The sequence below is a fragment of the Lepidochelys kempii genome, chromosome 1 (genome assembly GCF_965140265.1).
Source record: "Lepidochelys kempii isolate rLepKem1 chromosome 1, rLepKem1.hap2, whole genome shotgun sequence".
NCBI classification, from domain to species: Eukaryota; Metazoa; Chordata; order Testudines; family Cheloniidae; genus Lepidochelys; species Lepidochelys kempii.
In genome coordinates, this window is record NC_133256.1 from 270638637 (window position 1) to 270654918 (window position 16282).

The following is a 16282-nucleotide window of genomic DNA, read 5'->3' on the forward strand; positions in this document are numbered from 1 at the left end:
TATAAAGCCCTTTGTTAAAAGCTAATTATAAATTCACTAATAAAGTATACCTTTTGAGCTGCTGCTCAAGTAACGTAACAAAACAAAAAGAAAAGGAGTACTTGTGGCACCTTAGAGACTAACAAATTTATTAGAGCATAAACTTTTGTGAATGTACTTATACAAGATCATCACAACACAACACAGGTTGCAGGCTGAGTTAAGGGCTATTGAAGTGTGAATTTTCCCACTATAAAACACAAACATCTGTAAGAAATCATTTGTGTTGATCCAATAGGAAAAATCAGAATGACAAACAGCCCTGAAATTTTCCACTGTTTTCAGGTAAGAGAATATTCTATTTGCTGCATCTTAGGAGCATGACAATGGGTGACTCCATATTGATATCCATTCTGGTCAATATCTATATAATAAATTCAGATGGTTCAATACCCATGACCAAAGAACTTGGAGCAAAGAACTTAGAAAAGAGTAACTAAGAACATGATTTATGGCAAATTAAGGAACGTACCTATACAAATTTGAACACGGGCACAGATACACACAGCATCCTGCACCATTATACAACAAAAGACATGTGTAGGCATACAAAATAAATAGGAAAAAAAGGAATCTTGAGCTTTACCATTAAATTGCCTCTCATATGTAAAGGCCCTGCTTTCTCAGACTTTCAAAACTGTACATAGGGATGGTCAGAAGTTTCAACCCTCCTACCATCATGGACCACAGAGACACAGAAGTCCTTCAGGTAAATAGGTTCTATATTATTTAAGGCTTTCAGTACTAAGAATCAGACCTCAAATTGCTCTTGAATTGCTCAGTTATAAAGTACGCCTGTTGCAGAGTCAGTATGCACAGACTCAGACAATGGGGAGATCCTACTTTGCCTCCCTTCCGCTGGAAGAAGTAAATGTTACCAACTTCCAAATACTGTCAAGTATGAAGCAACACAAAGCAGCGATTCATTTTTCTGACCCTCAGAAACAAAGAGTCTGACTCCAAGAAAAAATGTCTCGTGCTCTGTTAATAGGGGGGTACCACCAGTACTGCCATTTTTGTAAATCTCCAAAATGCTGTTTCCTTTTTAGGAGAAAGAAAAAAAAAAGAATCGGATTACCACAAACCCTGTAATGCTCATAATATGCACCCCAATATTTTCCATTTGAATGTAAGTGCGGGGTAAATATTGGACAAGCAAAATGACACGATGAAAGCTTTTAGTTGAAAAATAATGAGTGCCTGCAACACCAAGGATCTGGAGCTGAGTTGTTTTTAGTGGAACTGATTTGATATGAGTCAGCATGAACTAATATTTTTAAAATGTTGCAGGGCTTCAGAAAAAACACGCAATTATTATTGAAGGCTTGAGCTAATGCCATATGTTTCTTCATTCACCATATATCGGCAGCTAAAAAAACCTCATGCCTTTTCAGTCACTTACAGCATGCACTGCAAAAGCCACTGACATTAAGTTGCCTATGCCTGTGACACAGCCAGTGCATTTGAATGGAGATTTCAATTCTCTCTGCTTCAGCAAAAGTAGCACAGCAATCAAATCAAGCAACATTAATGTTACATGGACTTCAATGAAAGTTGCATCTGCATAGCAAAACACAGAAAATGAGCCCAGAGTATTTAATTCAAGATGAGTGAAAAATGCATACTCAATCCACACATTTTATGTAGCAATGCAAAAGTTTCCATTGCCCTTGTATGTAGAGCGCCACACTGCCCAGACCCTGTTTTGTGACCTGTGATATGGGTAGCTTCCCTACTCCCCTGCATGGGCACGTAGACCAGTTTTGGACTGGACACCAAGTACAACACATGAATGGCAGATTAAAATTCTGAACAAAATCATTTATCCTTTACAAGTGATAGCAAGCAACATAATCACCGCTTCTGGAATAAAATTCAAGTGTATTTATTGCTTCATATCTGACCAGCATGAAACCTTCTATCACAGAATCTTTCAAGATGCCTTGTCTATACTATCCATAGACACATTTGTTTTTTCCCTCCCTCACACAACTCTTTGAAAAGGGTTTGCATCCCATAAACACATCTGCAAGTTTTCTTATGGAAATATTAAGACCCAGAATGAACAGTTATGGTTCTGCCAATGATTTTCTTTATTATATTATGTTTTGGGATTGTCCAACTAAAACCAACATTCTCATCCAAGCTTTTGGATGCATTCTTGAATGATATCCATGAAATAAGAAACAGAAAGCATAGCTGAGTGGTTCCAGATTCTGAAGGGTAGAAGAGTGTTTTGAGAACTAAAAAGGAACAAATGTCTAAAGTGAGTTTACAACTGCAGAAAAGTCTTTATGAGACATTTTTAGTATGAAACATACATGTATTAGATCAATTGGATCACCAAAGAAAATTTCCAAACCTAGTAAATTACTGTCTGTATAAGGGGGAAAAAAACATTGGAGTCAATAATTCAATTAAAATGTTCTGGAGAAAGAGTTATAGTATAGCACTCTAGCAAAACTCCTCGTGTGTTTTCATCTTTGATTCTTCTCCTCAGTTAAAATTTTTATTACATTATTATGGAAATAATGTGATAGAAAGAAAACAAGACATAAATGAGTGAATGACTTGGCTTAAAATATATAAAACTACATTGAGGTTTGAATGTTTTTTGTTAGATCATGCCTAGTGGTACAAAATAAACTGGGAACCAGGAAAGGTCTGTGTGTAATTTGTATTTTATTTAAAGCATTTTTTCCTCTGGAATACTAAAATTCCTTGTGTAAGGCTGTGGTTCATAGTCTGAACTTTCTCAGGTTTGTGAAACACTTATCTTTTCCCTATTCCATAAGGACTGCAGATGGGTTGTCCTTGTACAGTATACAGTATCCACCTGCACTTCATTAGAGAGCAGCATTTGTACATGCCACACCACAAGATCATCATGATGACATAGCAGCTTCAGAGAACAGCGTGACTAGGGTTTTTTTGGTTTGGGGTTTTTTGGGGGGTTGTTTTTTGTTTTGTTTTTTTTAGCTCTTGTATCACAGAGGATCTGGCAACCAGTTACCTCCTGACACTGTTTACAGCATATATTGGTTGATTCAGTCCTTTATTGCATCTGCTCTGGGAATTAAAGAAAGCAGCTTCAAGGCAGTAAGGTAAGTGCTGTTGCATGTTTTAACTATAATGCTCAGCTATTTAAATGTAGCTCTAATGGGGACATGAAAAATGTCAGAACAAGTTTGCCAATTTGTAAATTGAACACAAATCAGCAGTTTTGGTGTATTTAATTTCAGAGTTTGCTTACAATAACCTTGTGTTGCATGCATTAGTGGTGAACTTTTTGTACAATATTTGGGAAAGCAAACTTCATACACAGTAAAAGGAAAATTTAAAAATACCACTCATTTCAATTAGCCCTCCAGCGGTCTGTTAGTAACAATGCCTTATCAGTCCTCTTGATGTGTTAAATGATTATTGTACTATTTAAACAGGAGGATACAAAATAGGAACATTTAAATCATTAGTTTGGCTGTTGATGAAAGGTAAAATGCTAGATAGTTTGAAATTTTAATTAAGTTGTCATTTAAATTGTTGAATACCCAATTAAATATTTTAATTTCCTTTTATACACCATAGCTAGCAGAGTGACACTGATACTGCCGAATCACACTATTTTTAATATTGAAGATATGTAATTGTTTTCATGACAATTAAACAATATAATTAATGTAGTCAATTTTCAAAATATTTTAAAGAGTTTTTATCACTATCTCTATTCCACCCTGATGAGGTTTTTCTGAAGTTTGTGGAGATGCAATTTATCATTGCCTGCATTTGCTGTGCAGCTTCCCTACTGTGGGCTCAGGTATTTTACAGTGAAACTTGTAAAATAACAAACAATAATTTGTTCAAAAAATGTTTCCAGAACAAGACTAGCATGTCTGAACACACTGTGACCTAATAATTCACAATCATATGGTCCAGGGTAACATTTTGAATATATATAATGATCACATTTTTTACATTTTTGACAGACACAATTTTTAGATCCGCTTATTAAGAATCTGACAATAAGCAAGATAATTGTTCTACATAATATTTACTTTATTGTGGAAGCCATATATGTGTGTGTGTGTATACATATGCACGCGCACGCACACACACACACATGCTTACTATATAATATTTTATACAGATATACACACACATTCATATGAATCATATGCCACCCCCCATTTTTAACATTTAGTTGATGACATTAATCCATATACATTTAGTTTAAATCTTGACATTATTTCTAGTGTTTTGCATCATATGGAATATTGCATGTTCTTTGAAGCAAGTGTTCTGTATATGAAATTAAGGGGAAAAAAAACAACTAAGAACCATTAAAAGTACAAATTAAAACCAGAAAAGCAATGAAATATACAGTTAAAGCAGATTATTCATTCTCCTATATTAATAGGCTTTTACTTTTGCCAAAAACAATGCAAACATGTCAGAAAATATTACTGTAAGGCCAAAGAGTGCCAGTCCAAATTGTTGGCAATAGCTCTGACTTTCCATGCTTGTAGGGAAATAGTAAGACCTCCCATCTTGAATGGGTTTACACAGGGGGAATCAGCCAAATTTTCAGCTGATGTAAATCAGTGAAGTTCCATTGACTTCAGTGAAACTGTGCCTGTTTACACTGGCTGGGGACCTGAGCCATATTTTGCATTTGATTTAGTATGTTCTCAGACAATAGTGGCTAACAGACAAATAAAACCATACTTGTAACTCACATTTGAAAATCTCCCCAAATGGCATGTCTACCCTACTGTATCTAATTAGGTAATATTGATTGTATAAGAGCCTAATTAAAGATATTTAATAGATCTCCCCGATCAAAAGCTTAGCATACTAAGGCAGAGCAGAGAAACTTAAATTCGTTTATCGGAGACACCAAAACACCACCTTAAAAACTCTCACATTCTGTTGGAGGGTAGATTAACAGGAGCTGCTTGGAGATATTTTAATTCAAGGATTATTTGCCCACAAGAATATAGCATGGCTTTTAGGGAGCCAACAAAAGCAAGGAAACAAACTTAAGGCATATGTGCTGTTCTTAACTAAATTGAAAGCACCACAGGAGTTCTCAATTGTTTGTGTAGCTCTGAGCGTATTGTCACCAGATAAATAATAAAAATAACCATAACAACTCATTTTATTCTGCTGGAGTTTTCCATGGATCTTGGATCCATGTCTGATGCTATTATGCATACCAAGTTGCATATGGATATTCTCTGAAATTACTTGGGAACAGGAGGACAATTTAAGGTTGAATTTGAATGGTTTTTTTATTGCTTTTCATCACATTCTGAACTGTAGTTAAAACACACTGGCCCAGGTCTTCAGGTGGTGTGACTCAGCCTAGTTTTGCTGATTTCAGTGGTGCTACACTATTTTACATCAGATGTGAGTCTGACCCACTGTGTGAATTGGCAGTGGGATTGTATGTGTAGATACATGCTTATCTAAATATTGTAAAACACTAGCCAGTTAAAAGAGACCACCCTTATTAAGCAGTTTCCTACCTCAAGACCCCATCCCAAGTACACTGGGAACAATTTTGCTTCACCTGGATTAGAAGACCACCTGTGTTAAGCAAGTGGCTTATTGGATCCTTGAATGGTTGCTTAAAACAAGTTTTACTGTGTACAATATTCATTTTTATCTAAGTGTGAAAAATGGGAATCTGCAAGGTCATTTACATTAGTCCATGACCAATTTATTCAGTGTATAGATAGATAGATTTTCAGTGCCAGCTGTTCTCCTAGGCCTTCCAAATATGATGTGGATTTGTATATAAGTTTCCTATTCACAAACCTAGTTGGCACTTTTATAAAATTAACTTTAATTAACTCAATCTTCCTTTTCAGTTTTTGTGCATAATTTTATATTGTAAAATCAAAAGTAATATCAAGGAAAACAAATAAAAAATTATAACTGTTTCCCCCCCACCACCACCATATAGGGACAAGACATTTCAAAGATGCATCTAAGCTCTCTACCTTTCTTACTGGTATTGATCAGTGGCATTTTCTGCCAATACTATGATGTGGGATATTTTCCAGACCCAGATTATCCTTATGTTCATTCAATGATGGGGCCATCTACAGCGGTCTGTGCCCCAGAATGTAATTGTCCTGAAACCTATCCATCTGCAATGTATTGTGATGACCTCAAATTGAAAAGCATCCCATTTGTACCTTCTGGAATAAAATACCTTTATCTCCGAAACAATATGATTGAGGGCATTGAAGAAAATGCATTTGATAATGTAACAGACCTGGAGTGGCTGATCTTAGATCACAACCATTTGGAAAATTCAAAAATTAAGGGAAGAGTCTTCTCCAAACTGAAGAGTTTAAAGAAATTGCATATCAATTTTAACAATTTGACTGAAGCTGTTGGACCACTTGCCAGTACCATGGATGATCTGCAACTTAGTCACAACAAGATCACAAAAGTCAGCGCCAATGCACTGGAAGGGCTGGTGAACCTGACTGTCCTTCACCTACAGAATAACCAGCTGAAAACAGACTCTGTTTCTGGGGCTATGAAAGGCCTGAAGTCACTTTTATATCTTGACTTGAGCTTCAATCAACTTACAAAGCTACCGAAAGGACTGCCACATGCTTTACTCATGCTGTATTTTAACAACAACCAGATCACCAGCATTCCTGATGAGTACTTCCAAGGTTTTAAGGTCCTGCAATATTTACATCTGTCTCACAATCGGTTGACAGATGGTGGAATACCAGGCAACGTTTTCAATATCTCCTCCCTCGTTGAGTTGGATCTCTCCTTTAACATGCTGAAGAGCATCCCAACAGTCAGTGAGAACCTAGAAAATTTCTACCTCCAAGTCAACCAAATTAACAGTGAGTCACATTTGCATATTTTAATGTAATGAATAATACAATTAATGCCACTCCCTGCCTAGGCCACAGGAGGTCCATAGATAGTGACACTTCTATCAAAGCTGGGCATGTTCTCTCCCCATGTTTACCAGCTTTTACTGGTCTAGGTAAAAGAGAGAAAGCCATAACAATAACAAAAAGGTTTCTCTTCTTTGATTATTCCCCCCTTTCAGTCTCCTCCATCTTATTTTATATAGAGAGAGAGCCTACAGCAGTCGCTCTGAGCAGTTTATATATATATATATATATGTAAAATAAGATGGAGAAGATTATATATATAATCTAATATATAATATAGCTAATATATATAATCTTTATAGGTTTATATAGATATATTCTTTATCAGTTTTTGTATTTTTCCATTTTGATACCCAAATTATTTTGGGGGGGATCTGGGGAGGGGTAGGTTTATCTTGTTTTGAACTGAGCTGAAATTAATGTATCATGCCAACAGTCATTTTAAGCACTGAAAGAAGGGGTCAGATGGAGAAGGGGGGAAGGTAGTGATACTCTCCTGTGGGCAACTTACAAAATAGACTCCGTCCATTTGAGTCACCGAAATGGGCACCACTCATACTGGATTGTGCTCCCTGGGCTTCAGTGTGTTCCTAGAGCTTGGCTCCCCTCACTGGGGCTTCAGTATGTCCTCAGACTCTGCTTAGTTTCTTGGGCTTGGCTCTTTCTTAATTGGAGGGTGGGTGGGGGAAAAATGAACAATGGAACTCATCCAAATACCATCCTCTTGTGACACCAAAATGAAATCTCACTCACAGTAAATTCCTGAGATCAGTGATTTTCTCTCTCCTTTCTTATGTGAAATAGTTAACAAATGTTGGCATTTAAATTGTCATTATTGGGTATCTGAGTTAACACCTCATTGAGTTTACACTGCTCAGAGCGACTGCTGTAGGCTCTCTTCAGTTTCATGTAGACATCTCTGTGTATAATTTTCATAATCAGGTCTCCATTGTGCATTTACTATGAATTACTAATTAAAAGATTAAGGCCAACATTTTCAGAGATTTGCATCTGTAGTTGAGCCCGTAAATCCAAGCAGGACCAGCTTTCAGATGTGCTAAGCACCTGTAGTTCTCAATCCATGAAGCCTGACCTAGAGCTGAAAGTGTTTAGCTCTTCAGAAAGTTGGGCCTACAGAGTTTAGGCATCCAAGTCAAAGGGGCCTGATTTTCAGGAATGCCGAGCACTCACAGCTCCCACTGAAGACAATGAGAGTTGTGTATTCACTTGGGCCTTTCAGAGCCAGCTTCCCTTCCACCCTGCAGCCCATGATACAGGTAGATAGTGTAAGAGAGCCTTGCACAGGCTACTGATGATCCTAAGTATTAGATAGAAAAAACAATATTTGAAAACTGATGGACTACATTTCAAACTATACTTATGTTTTTAAAAAATGTCACTTATATTGAGACCCAACATAAAACTATTTATGTTGTGTCCTCCATTTTCTGAGTCATATTTAGCAATCAGACAATGTTTGTATTGAATGTTGCTTTGTCTCAGAGTTCATCTGTTCTATGCAATTGGCCCTAGCCCTAATGTGAAACCGTAATACTGGATGTGACAGAGTAAAAATAATATTAATGATAGGTAACAATTAAACAGTGCTTTTTACCTTCTAAACACTGAATAATAATTTCCACTAAATGATTGTGATTTGATACCAAGATTAGACATGGCAAGAGAGCTGCTAGGGAGTGTGTGTGAAAGAGAATCATTTTGAATGCAAATTCTTGCTACGTTACCAGAAAGAAAACAAAACATTTCTCAACATTAGTGTCTTCAGGCCTTTCTCAGGTCACTTTGCACTGGCAGCCACATAAAATTGTCTGAAAGCATATCAGAATTCCCCTGGTATAAGGGAATCCTAAATTGGTATCAAAATAGAGTAGCCTGTTAAAAGCTGATGTGGACATATATAGACACACAGCAATTCTGTAACATAGACAGCTTTATACTAGCTAATCCTGTCCCCACCCCACTGCATGGAACATGCTGTGGCCATCTGTAGGCCAGGAGTGAGGCATTATGAGATGACAACTGAGTGCAATGAATTCCACTGATCCCAGGACAATGGAAAAAGCCCTACATGGCCATTTTAGCTGGTCTAAATTAATAGCTAGGGCTTCCAGTTAACATAGGATCATCGGAGGCTTATAGGCACCTTTGTCTCCTCTGGTTCTTAAAGTCAGTGCAGCTGAGGATTGAGCCTCCTTAGTATAAATATCCTATTTTTAGCAAGGTTGCTCCAGTGTGGATATTCCTGTTTAACCTACGTCACAGTTTGTACCCAGTCTTTGCTATGCCATCAGGTTTCTGAGTTAGTCACTGGACCTGCAGTTTGGGTAGAAACAACCTGGGAGCATTTCACATTTCTTTGTGTTAACATAGAAAAAGAAATGTAATTTTTTAAAAATACAAAATGTATTCAGTAAACGAAATATAATAAATCAATTAAATCGAGTTAACTACAATCATAGGGCTAGATCCTTGGCTGCAGCCCACTTCAACTTGGTGCAATACCTTGGAAAGCAAGAAGTGGGGAGACATGACTATTTTTCACCTTTACGGCCCCTCCCAACTCTCCCCAGTGTTACATCTGGCCAGGGCCATTCCAGCCCCTGACACGTGGTAGAGCAGCCCTGAGATCAATATCAGCCCTGAGATCAACATCTTTTCAGCCTCTTTTTCGCCAGCCAGGCCCCCAATATACCTCCCATCACTTGGGGGCCACAAAGGGTGGTGATGTAGAGCTGAAAATGCTGGACCCAAATCACTGTGGATTCTCATATGCCAAAGTGTCTTTGAGACTCCATCTGTGCTGCAGCCAAAGCAGTTCAGTGGTACAATAATCTAGCCCATAGACAAAATTTCCATATGTCATTTTTTATTTGCAAAACACTAACTGAGATTAACTAAAGCCCTAGTGATCAGACTATATGTGCAGTGCAGGAAAATCAACCTCTGCACCAGTCTATTAACCCTATGGGCTGAATTAATAACTGCAGCCTCTTTGTGCTGGTTCTGCATGGAGTGAGTTCTGGGGCCACTTCATTTTGTGTAAACACTGGTCTTCCCATGGTCCATTCCAGGCCTGCCCCCAAAATGATTTTGCACAGAGGCCTATGCAAGATTGGTTCAGACACCATTTCAATGGAATACAGAGGCAATCCTGCCTGGCAACTTGGCCAGCCAAAACCCATCACCCATCACAACTATGGCTCATCAGAAAATAGTTTTTTATACTCCCATTCCCCATTTTGGGCTGGTGAGTACAGAGGGCATGCCATAGAAGTACCTGGTCATGAAGTATGATGGGAGATGTAGTTTGGCCAGAGAGCCCAGTCCATAGGGGAGATTGGGAGCATATGTCACCTAAAATACAACCTCCAGACACTGCAGTGCCATTTCAAATCAAAATATTTTGGCTTTCTGACAAAAACTGAAAAAAATAGATTTTCAGACAACAGGTATTTGGATGAAATAGCTAATTTTTCCATGGATAATAGACACTTTTGTGAATAATTTCATTTAGTTGAAAATCCAACTTTCTGTCAACACACAGTTTTGATGGAAAATGTTCAACCTGTCCAAGTCACTATCTCTATGTAGGGCTTCAGTGCTAAGGAGGTGAATTTCACCTTACTGGCAAAATTCCAGGCACATCTCCATGCACAGGGATTCAAGAAATTCAAGGAGAGCTATGCTCATGTAACAGTCACAACTTTTTCCAGTAGTTACAATATACAAATGTTTTGATGTTTGTCTGGGCAACTTCAGAACATTTTGGGGATTTCCAGAAACAAAACACATTGGAACATTATTGGAGAAGTTTTTGCAATATTAGTCTTTGTGATATTGTTAATGCACATGACTACGTTAGAGTGGTCTTATACTAAAGAGTGACTAATTGTTATAGATGTTTCATAAGTAAGGGAGGCAGGTGCATTCAGAAAACCCCCAGTCACATAACGACAATGGAAAAGTGAACACACTGAAAAAGCCTCCCACAATTTGACATTTATGTGTACTGTATAGGACATCTAAAAATGTAGAAGCTGTGGTCCAGGAGCCTGATGGAAGTCAACAGGGGCCTTCCCTTTGACCTCAGTGAGAACTGGCTTGGGCCCCAATTTTCAAAGTGACTTCAGTCTTATCCCAATACTACATACACCATTTTGTATGCAGTCATTCACACATGCAAATAATACAGTATGAATGTACATATGATAACGTTTACAAGCACACCTGGGGTTTGAATATGCAATCAGGTAGTTAAATATCTATGCACTAATACATGCAAATCTTATATTACAACCAAGTGGCAGTCTTTGTGTTCACAAATGATAATGTTGAAAACTCTAGGTTCAAATTTAAAAGCCATTTTTTAAAATTTGTCCCTTAAAATCATTGACTGCCATTAATTTTGCTTCCCTAAACAAGAAAAAATGAAAAGATTAGCTTTTAAATTCTTGTATGTGTTTAGCTGTTAAGTTTACAAACTACAGCCAAATTGTCTACAGTTCAGCAGACCTAATCATTAGAACATATTGTAGAAATTTTAGACTAAGTGAAGGAATAAGAACTCTTGGGCAGTTTTGTGTATTCTACTAATAGGTGCAAATTCAGTAACCAGGCAAGGTTCTGGACAGATGCAGGAAGGAATCCTCTCCCACAAGCCAGGAAATGACCTTGGATTGCTCCCTGTCTGTAATAGATTGAGGGTCCTTTCCTGGTCCCTGACTACTTTTGGGTAGGAAGTGGGGCAGACTCCTTGCATAACATAATACATCCAATCCCTTCCATGCACAGTAAACTGCACTGATTCCACTTCCAAAGGTTCCTTCTTAGCTATGGAGGAAGTGGCTGGATTTGCCCCATGGTTTCGATTGCCTTGACATGTATTTAACTGCAGTCACAACAGTATGAAAGATCAAAGTGATACCTACTGTTTCCATAGTTTATTTAGTGTCAAATTTAGTAACAATCTACATAGACCCAATCCTACAAGTATCACTCATGCAAATGATTGTTACTTATGCAAATAGGCCTATTGACATCAGTCAGTAGTTCATATCTGGAAGAATATCAGAATCAGCCTGTAGAATCATAGAAGCGTAGGACTGGACGGTACCTCAATAGGGCAGTCCAGTCCCCTGAACTCAAGGCAGGACTAAGTAAAAACTGGACCAATCCTGGCATCTAACTTGTTCTTAAAAACCTCCAATGACAGAGATTCTATAGTACCCCTAGGTAATCTAATACTTAACTACCCTGACGGTTAAGAAGTTTTATTTTTCCTAAAGTCCAGCCTAAACCTCCCTTGCTGCAATTTAAGCCCATTGCTGATTGTCCTTTCCTCAGAGTTTAAGGACAACAATTTTTGACCATCCTCCTTGTAACAACCTCTTATGTATTTGAAAAATGTTATGTCACCACCTCAGACTTTTCCTCTCCAGACTAAACAAACCCAATTTTTTCCAATCTCTCCTCACAGGTCATGTTTTTTAGACCTTTAATAATTTTTGCTGCTCTCCTCTGGACCTTCTCCAATTTTTCCACATCTTTCCTGAAATGTGGTGCTCAGAACTGGACACCATACTCCAGTTGAGGCCTCATCAACATTTGATCCTATTTACTTCAGATTATTTCTCCAGTTTCTCCATTTTAATCCTACTGTCCAAAGCAATTTCAACCCCTCCAGCTTGGTATCATCCACAAACTTTATAAGTGTACTCTCTATGCCATTATCTATATCATTGATGAAGATATTGAACAGAACCAGATCCAGAACCAATCCCTGCTGGACCCATTCAATATGCCCTTCAAGATTAAGCATGAATCACTGATAACTACTCTCCAACCAGTTATACACCCACCTTATACTAGCTCTATCTAGGTTATATTTTCTAGTTTGTTTATGAGAAAGTCACGTGAAACAGTATCAAAAGCCCTACTAAAGTCAAGATCTGCCACATCTACCACTTCCCCCCGTATCCACAAGGCTTGTTACCCAGTCAAAGAAAGATGAAAGGTTGGTTTAATATGATTTGCTCTTGACAAATCCATGTTGACTGTTACTTATCTTCTAGGTGTTGACAAATTGATTGCTTGATTATTTGCTCCATTATCTTTTCGAGTACTGAAGTTAAACTGACTGACTGTAATTCCCTAGGTTGTCCTTATTTCCCTTTTTATAGACGGGCACTATATTTGCCCTCTTCCAGTCCTCTAGAATCTGTCCCATCTTCCATGAGTTTTCAAAGATAATCGCTAATGTCTCAGATATCTCCTCAGTCAGCTCCTTGTATATTCTAGGATGCATTTCATTAGGCCCTGGTGACTTGAAGACATCTAACTTGTCTAAGTAATTTTTAACTTGTTCTTTCCATATTTTAGCCTGAGATACTACCTCATTTTCACTGGCATTCACTATGTTAGATGTCCAATTGCTTCTAACCTTTTCAGTAAAAACTGGAAGGAAAAAAAAAGGCAATTAGCACTTCCACCATTTCCACATTTTCTGTTATTGTTTTTCCCTCCTCATTGAATAATGGGCCCACCCTGTCCTTGATCTTTCTCTTGCTTCTAATGTATTTGTAGAATGCTTTCTTCTTACCTTTTATGTCTCATTATGTCTCATTTTGTGGTTGGCCTTTCTAATTATGTCCCTACATACTTGAGTTGTTTTCTGATATTCATCCTTCATAATTTGACCTACTTTCCACTGTTTTCCACTATAGTTTATATATTACTCTACACTCCAATATGGGGCACCTTTAGCCACATAAGAGTATCCATTATCTCTCCCCCTTCAAAGAGAAGGCTGTACAATATATAACAATAGGGAAATTGCCAGTGGCAGATTAAGGCAGAATGAAACGGAACTGCTGAGGTAGGTCCCACTTTCTATAGTAAACTCTAATTTCCTAAAAAAACCAAACCAACCTTTTTAGTCTGTGAATCCCACAGTTTTATGTCTCCATTCCTTATAAATGACCTAAGCTTCCATGTTTTGAAGAGACTCCTAAATCATGTAGGTGCAGTGCGCATATGTTTGGTTCATACAAGCCATATTTTGCTAATGACAATGGAAGATTCTAATGAGCAGGAGTCTCCTTGAGGAGTCTCCTTGAAGTCCAAATGGGGATATCACCTACCATATTTTTCAGATCTCTTTCTGTCTTCTTTAATACTCCTCCAGGAAAAAGTTGTTTCTTTTTTATCTACAAGGTGCAGCAATTTTCCTAGGTGACTTAAGGGAGGACAGCATTAGTCAGCCTGAAATAAGGGTTAGAGTGGAATTTTCAAAAGAAATGAATTTCACTTTGAGATATAATAAACAAAAAATAAGATATTTAAAAGATAATCCCTAACACAAAGGCCCATTGGCCTGCATCCATCTGCCAGCATACCCCTTGTCTGTTTTCACCAGTACATTTCTGTCTCTCTTCATATGTACGCCATGTAGCATTTGCTTTACACCTCTCTCACAATTTATTCAGTACAACCATGCCTTCCTCCCAACACACCTGCCAACTGGGTGCTGAGATCTTTTGAAAATCTGGCCAAATGGGAGCTGGACTCTTTTTAAAATCTGGTACCAATCGTAGGTGCTGAGTACTTGAGAAATCTAGCTCTGAGCTACTTTGAAAATCCAGCAACTAAGTGTGAGCTCCTCATCTAATGTAAATCCATGGAGCTCCGCTAAAGTCATGAAAAGAAAAGGAGTACTTGTGGCACCTTAGAGACAATTTATTTGAGCATAAGCTTTCGTGAGCTACAGCTCACTTCATCGGATGCATACTGTGGAAAGTATAGAAGATCTTTTTATACACACAAAGCATGAAAAGCTAAAGTCATGGGAGCTATCACTTTACTCCAGCTAAATATATAGCCCATTATGTACAAGGCCACAGATACTTTCTGGCATTAGTTATAGTTTCAGATTATTGTGTCAAGTAAACTATTATTATGATTAATTATCATCATTATTTTGTGTTTCAGAGTTCCCACTGAGCAGCTTTTGTAAGGTTGTTGGATCACTAGCCTATTCCAAGATCAAACATTTGCGTTTGGATGGAAATAATCTCACTCGAGCTGACCTGCCACAGGAAATGTACAACTGTCTTCGTGTAGCTGCTGATATCTCACTGGAGTGAGGTGCCTCTGATTTCCTTATAAGGGCCATAACTATACTGCAGATTTACACCAACATAACTCTTTAAAATTAGGATGTCTTAACCAAAGTCAATTTGCATATTATCTATTCTGTTTGTTAATATTTAGCATGAACCTGGTGATCCTAACAAAACATGCTTGTGCATAGTTTTACAAGTAATTTCAATTGTTTGTTTTAGGAAACAAAAAAGGACCCTATTTAGCCCCCTTCCCTTCCCGACCACCAAATCTGGCTTCCAAGTTGGAGGAATATGATCATGATTGTAGAAATCTGTGTGCATTCACACACATGCCCACAAACATTGGTGTATGCATTTTTGCTCAGGTTCTCATGGAAGTCAGGTGTGTTTTTGGTAGAGTGCTGAATGGTAATTTAGGGCTGAACTGTGTTTGTACAATATTCACCCTGGTCAACATTAATATTCTAAATTATTCATGCCTTTGATATATTTTTAGAAATTGCAAAAGAATAGCATAACACAATTTAGCAATATAAATATGATCAAATTTGTATGAAAATACATTTTCAGAGCCCATTTCAATATTAATGAGACATGAAAGATTATGAAGAAACGAACATTTTTCAGGATTTTTAAATTGTTTGTTGTTGTTTTTGTCATACTTACCTATATACTTTCATGGAGAGGTTGTTGTCTGCTACCAGTAGAATTGTTATTTCACAGTAAATCACATATACAAGTATTTTTATTCAATTACTTGCATGCTACGTTTAACCAGACTGTAGAAAATAAAACATAGTAAATAGCTCTGTTGTGTCCATATCATTGTCAAATATGTTGCAGTCTTTTATAAACTTGAAAAGGAAGTTCAGGTTAAAACAAAAAATTCTAAGGTATTATATTTTGCTGAATTTATTGTAAGGTTAAATAAACTGTTTTCTGTACTTTGTAGTTTCAAAATGTTTTCAAACATATCATCTAATTATATCCACTAGCATTTGTGTTTACCATTTTGTCCAGGCCTTGTGCACTGAGAACTGCCAGGTGAAGCATCTCTGCTATAATGAACTGTTAAGTAATAATTTGACATTTATTTTTGAATTTTGTGAACATGAAAATGAAATGTATCAGATGTCCCAGGCAGTAAGTGTAAGGCAGTGTTTATCCCTT

The 16282-nt window shown here is 37.4% G+C and overlaps 1 protein-coding gene across 1 annotated transcript; it reads left to right on the plus strand.

Moving 5' to 3' along the window:
• Positions 1-2919: 2919 nt before the first annotated feature.
• LUM (lumican) lies at positions 2920-15980 on the plus strand. Its single transcript, XM_073331041.1, has 3 exons — positions 2920-3143; positions 6005-6914; positions 14979-15980. Exons 2-3 carry the CDS (start codon positions 6023-6025, stop codon positions 15131-15133), a joined length of 1047 nt encoding a protein of 348 aa, XP_073187142.1. The 5' UTR covers positions 2920-3143; positions 6005-6022; the 3' UTR covers positions 15134-15980.
• The last annotated feature ends 302 nt before the right edge of the window (positions 15981-16282 follow it).

Coding starts and splice junctions, on each gene's coding strand:
- LUM (XM_073331041.1), top strand. CDS start 6,023: ATGCATCTAAGCTCTCTACCTTTCTTACTGGTATTGATCAGTGGCATT. Junction 6,915..14,978: donor CCAAGTCAACCAAATTAACA/GTGAGTCACATT, acceptor TTTGTGTTTCAG/AGTTCCCACTGAGCAGCTTT.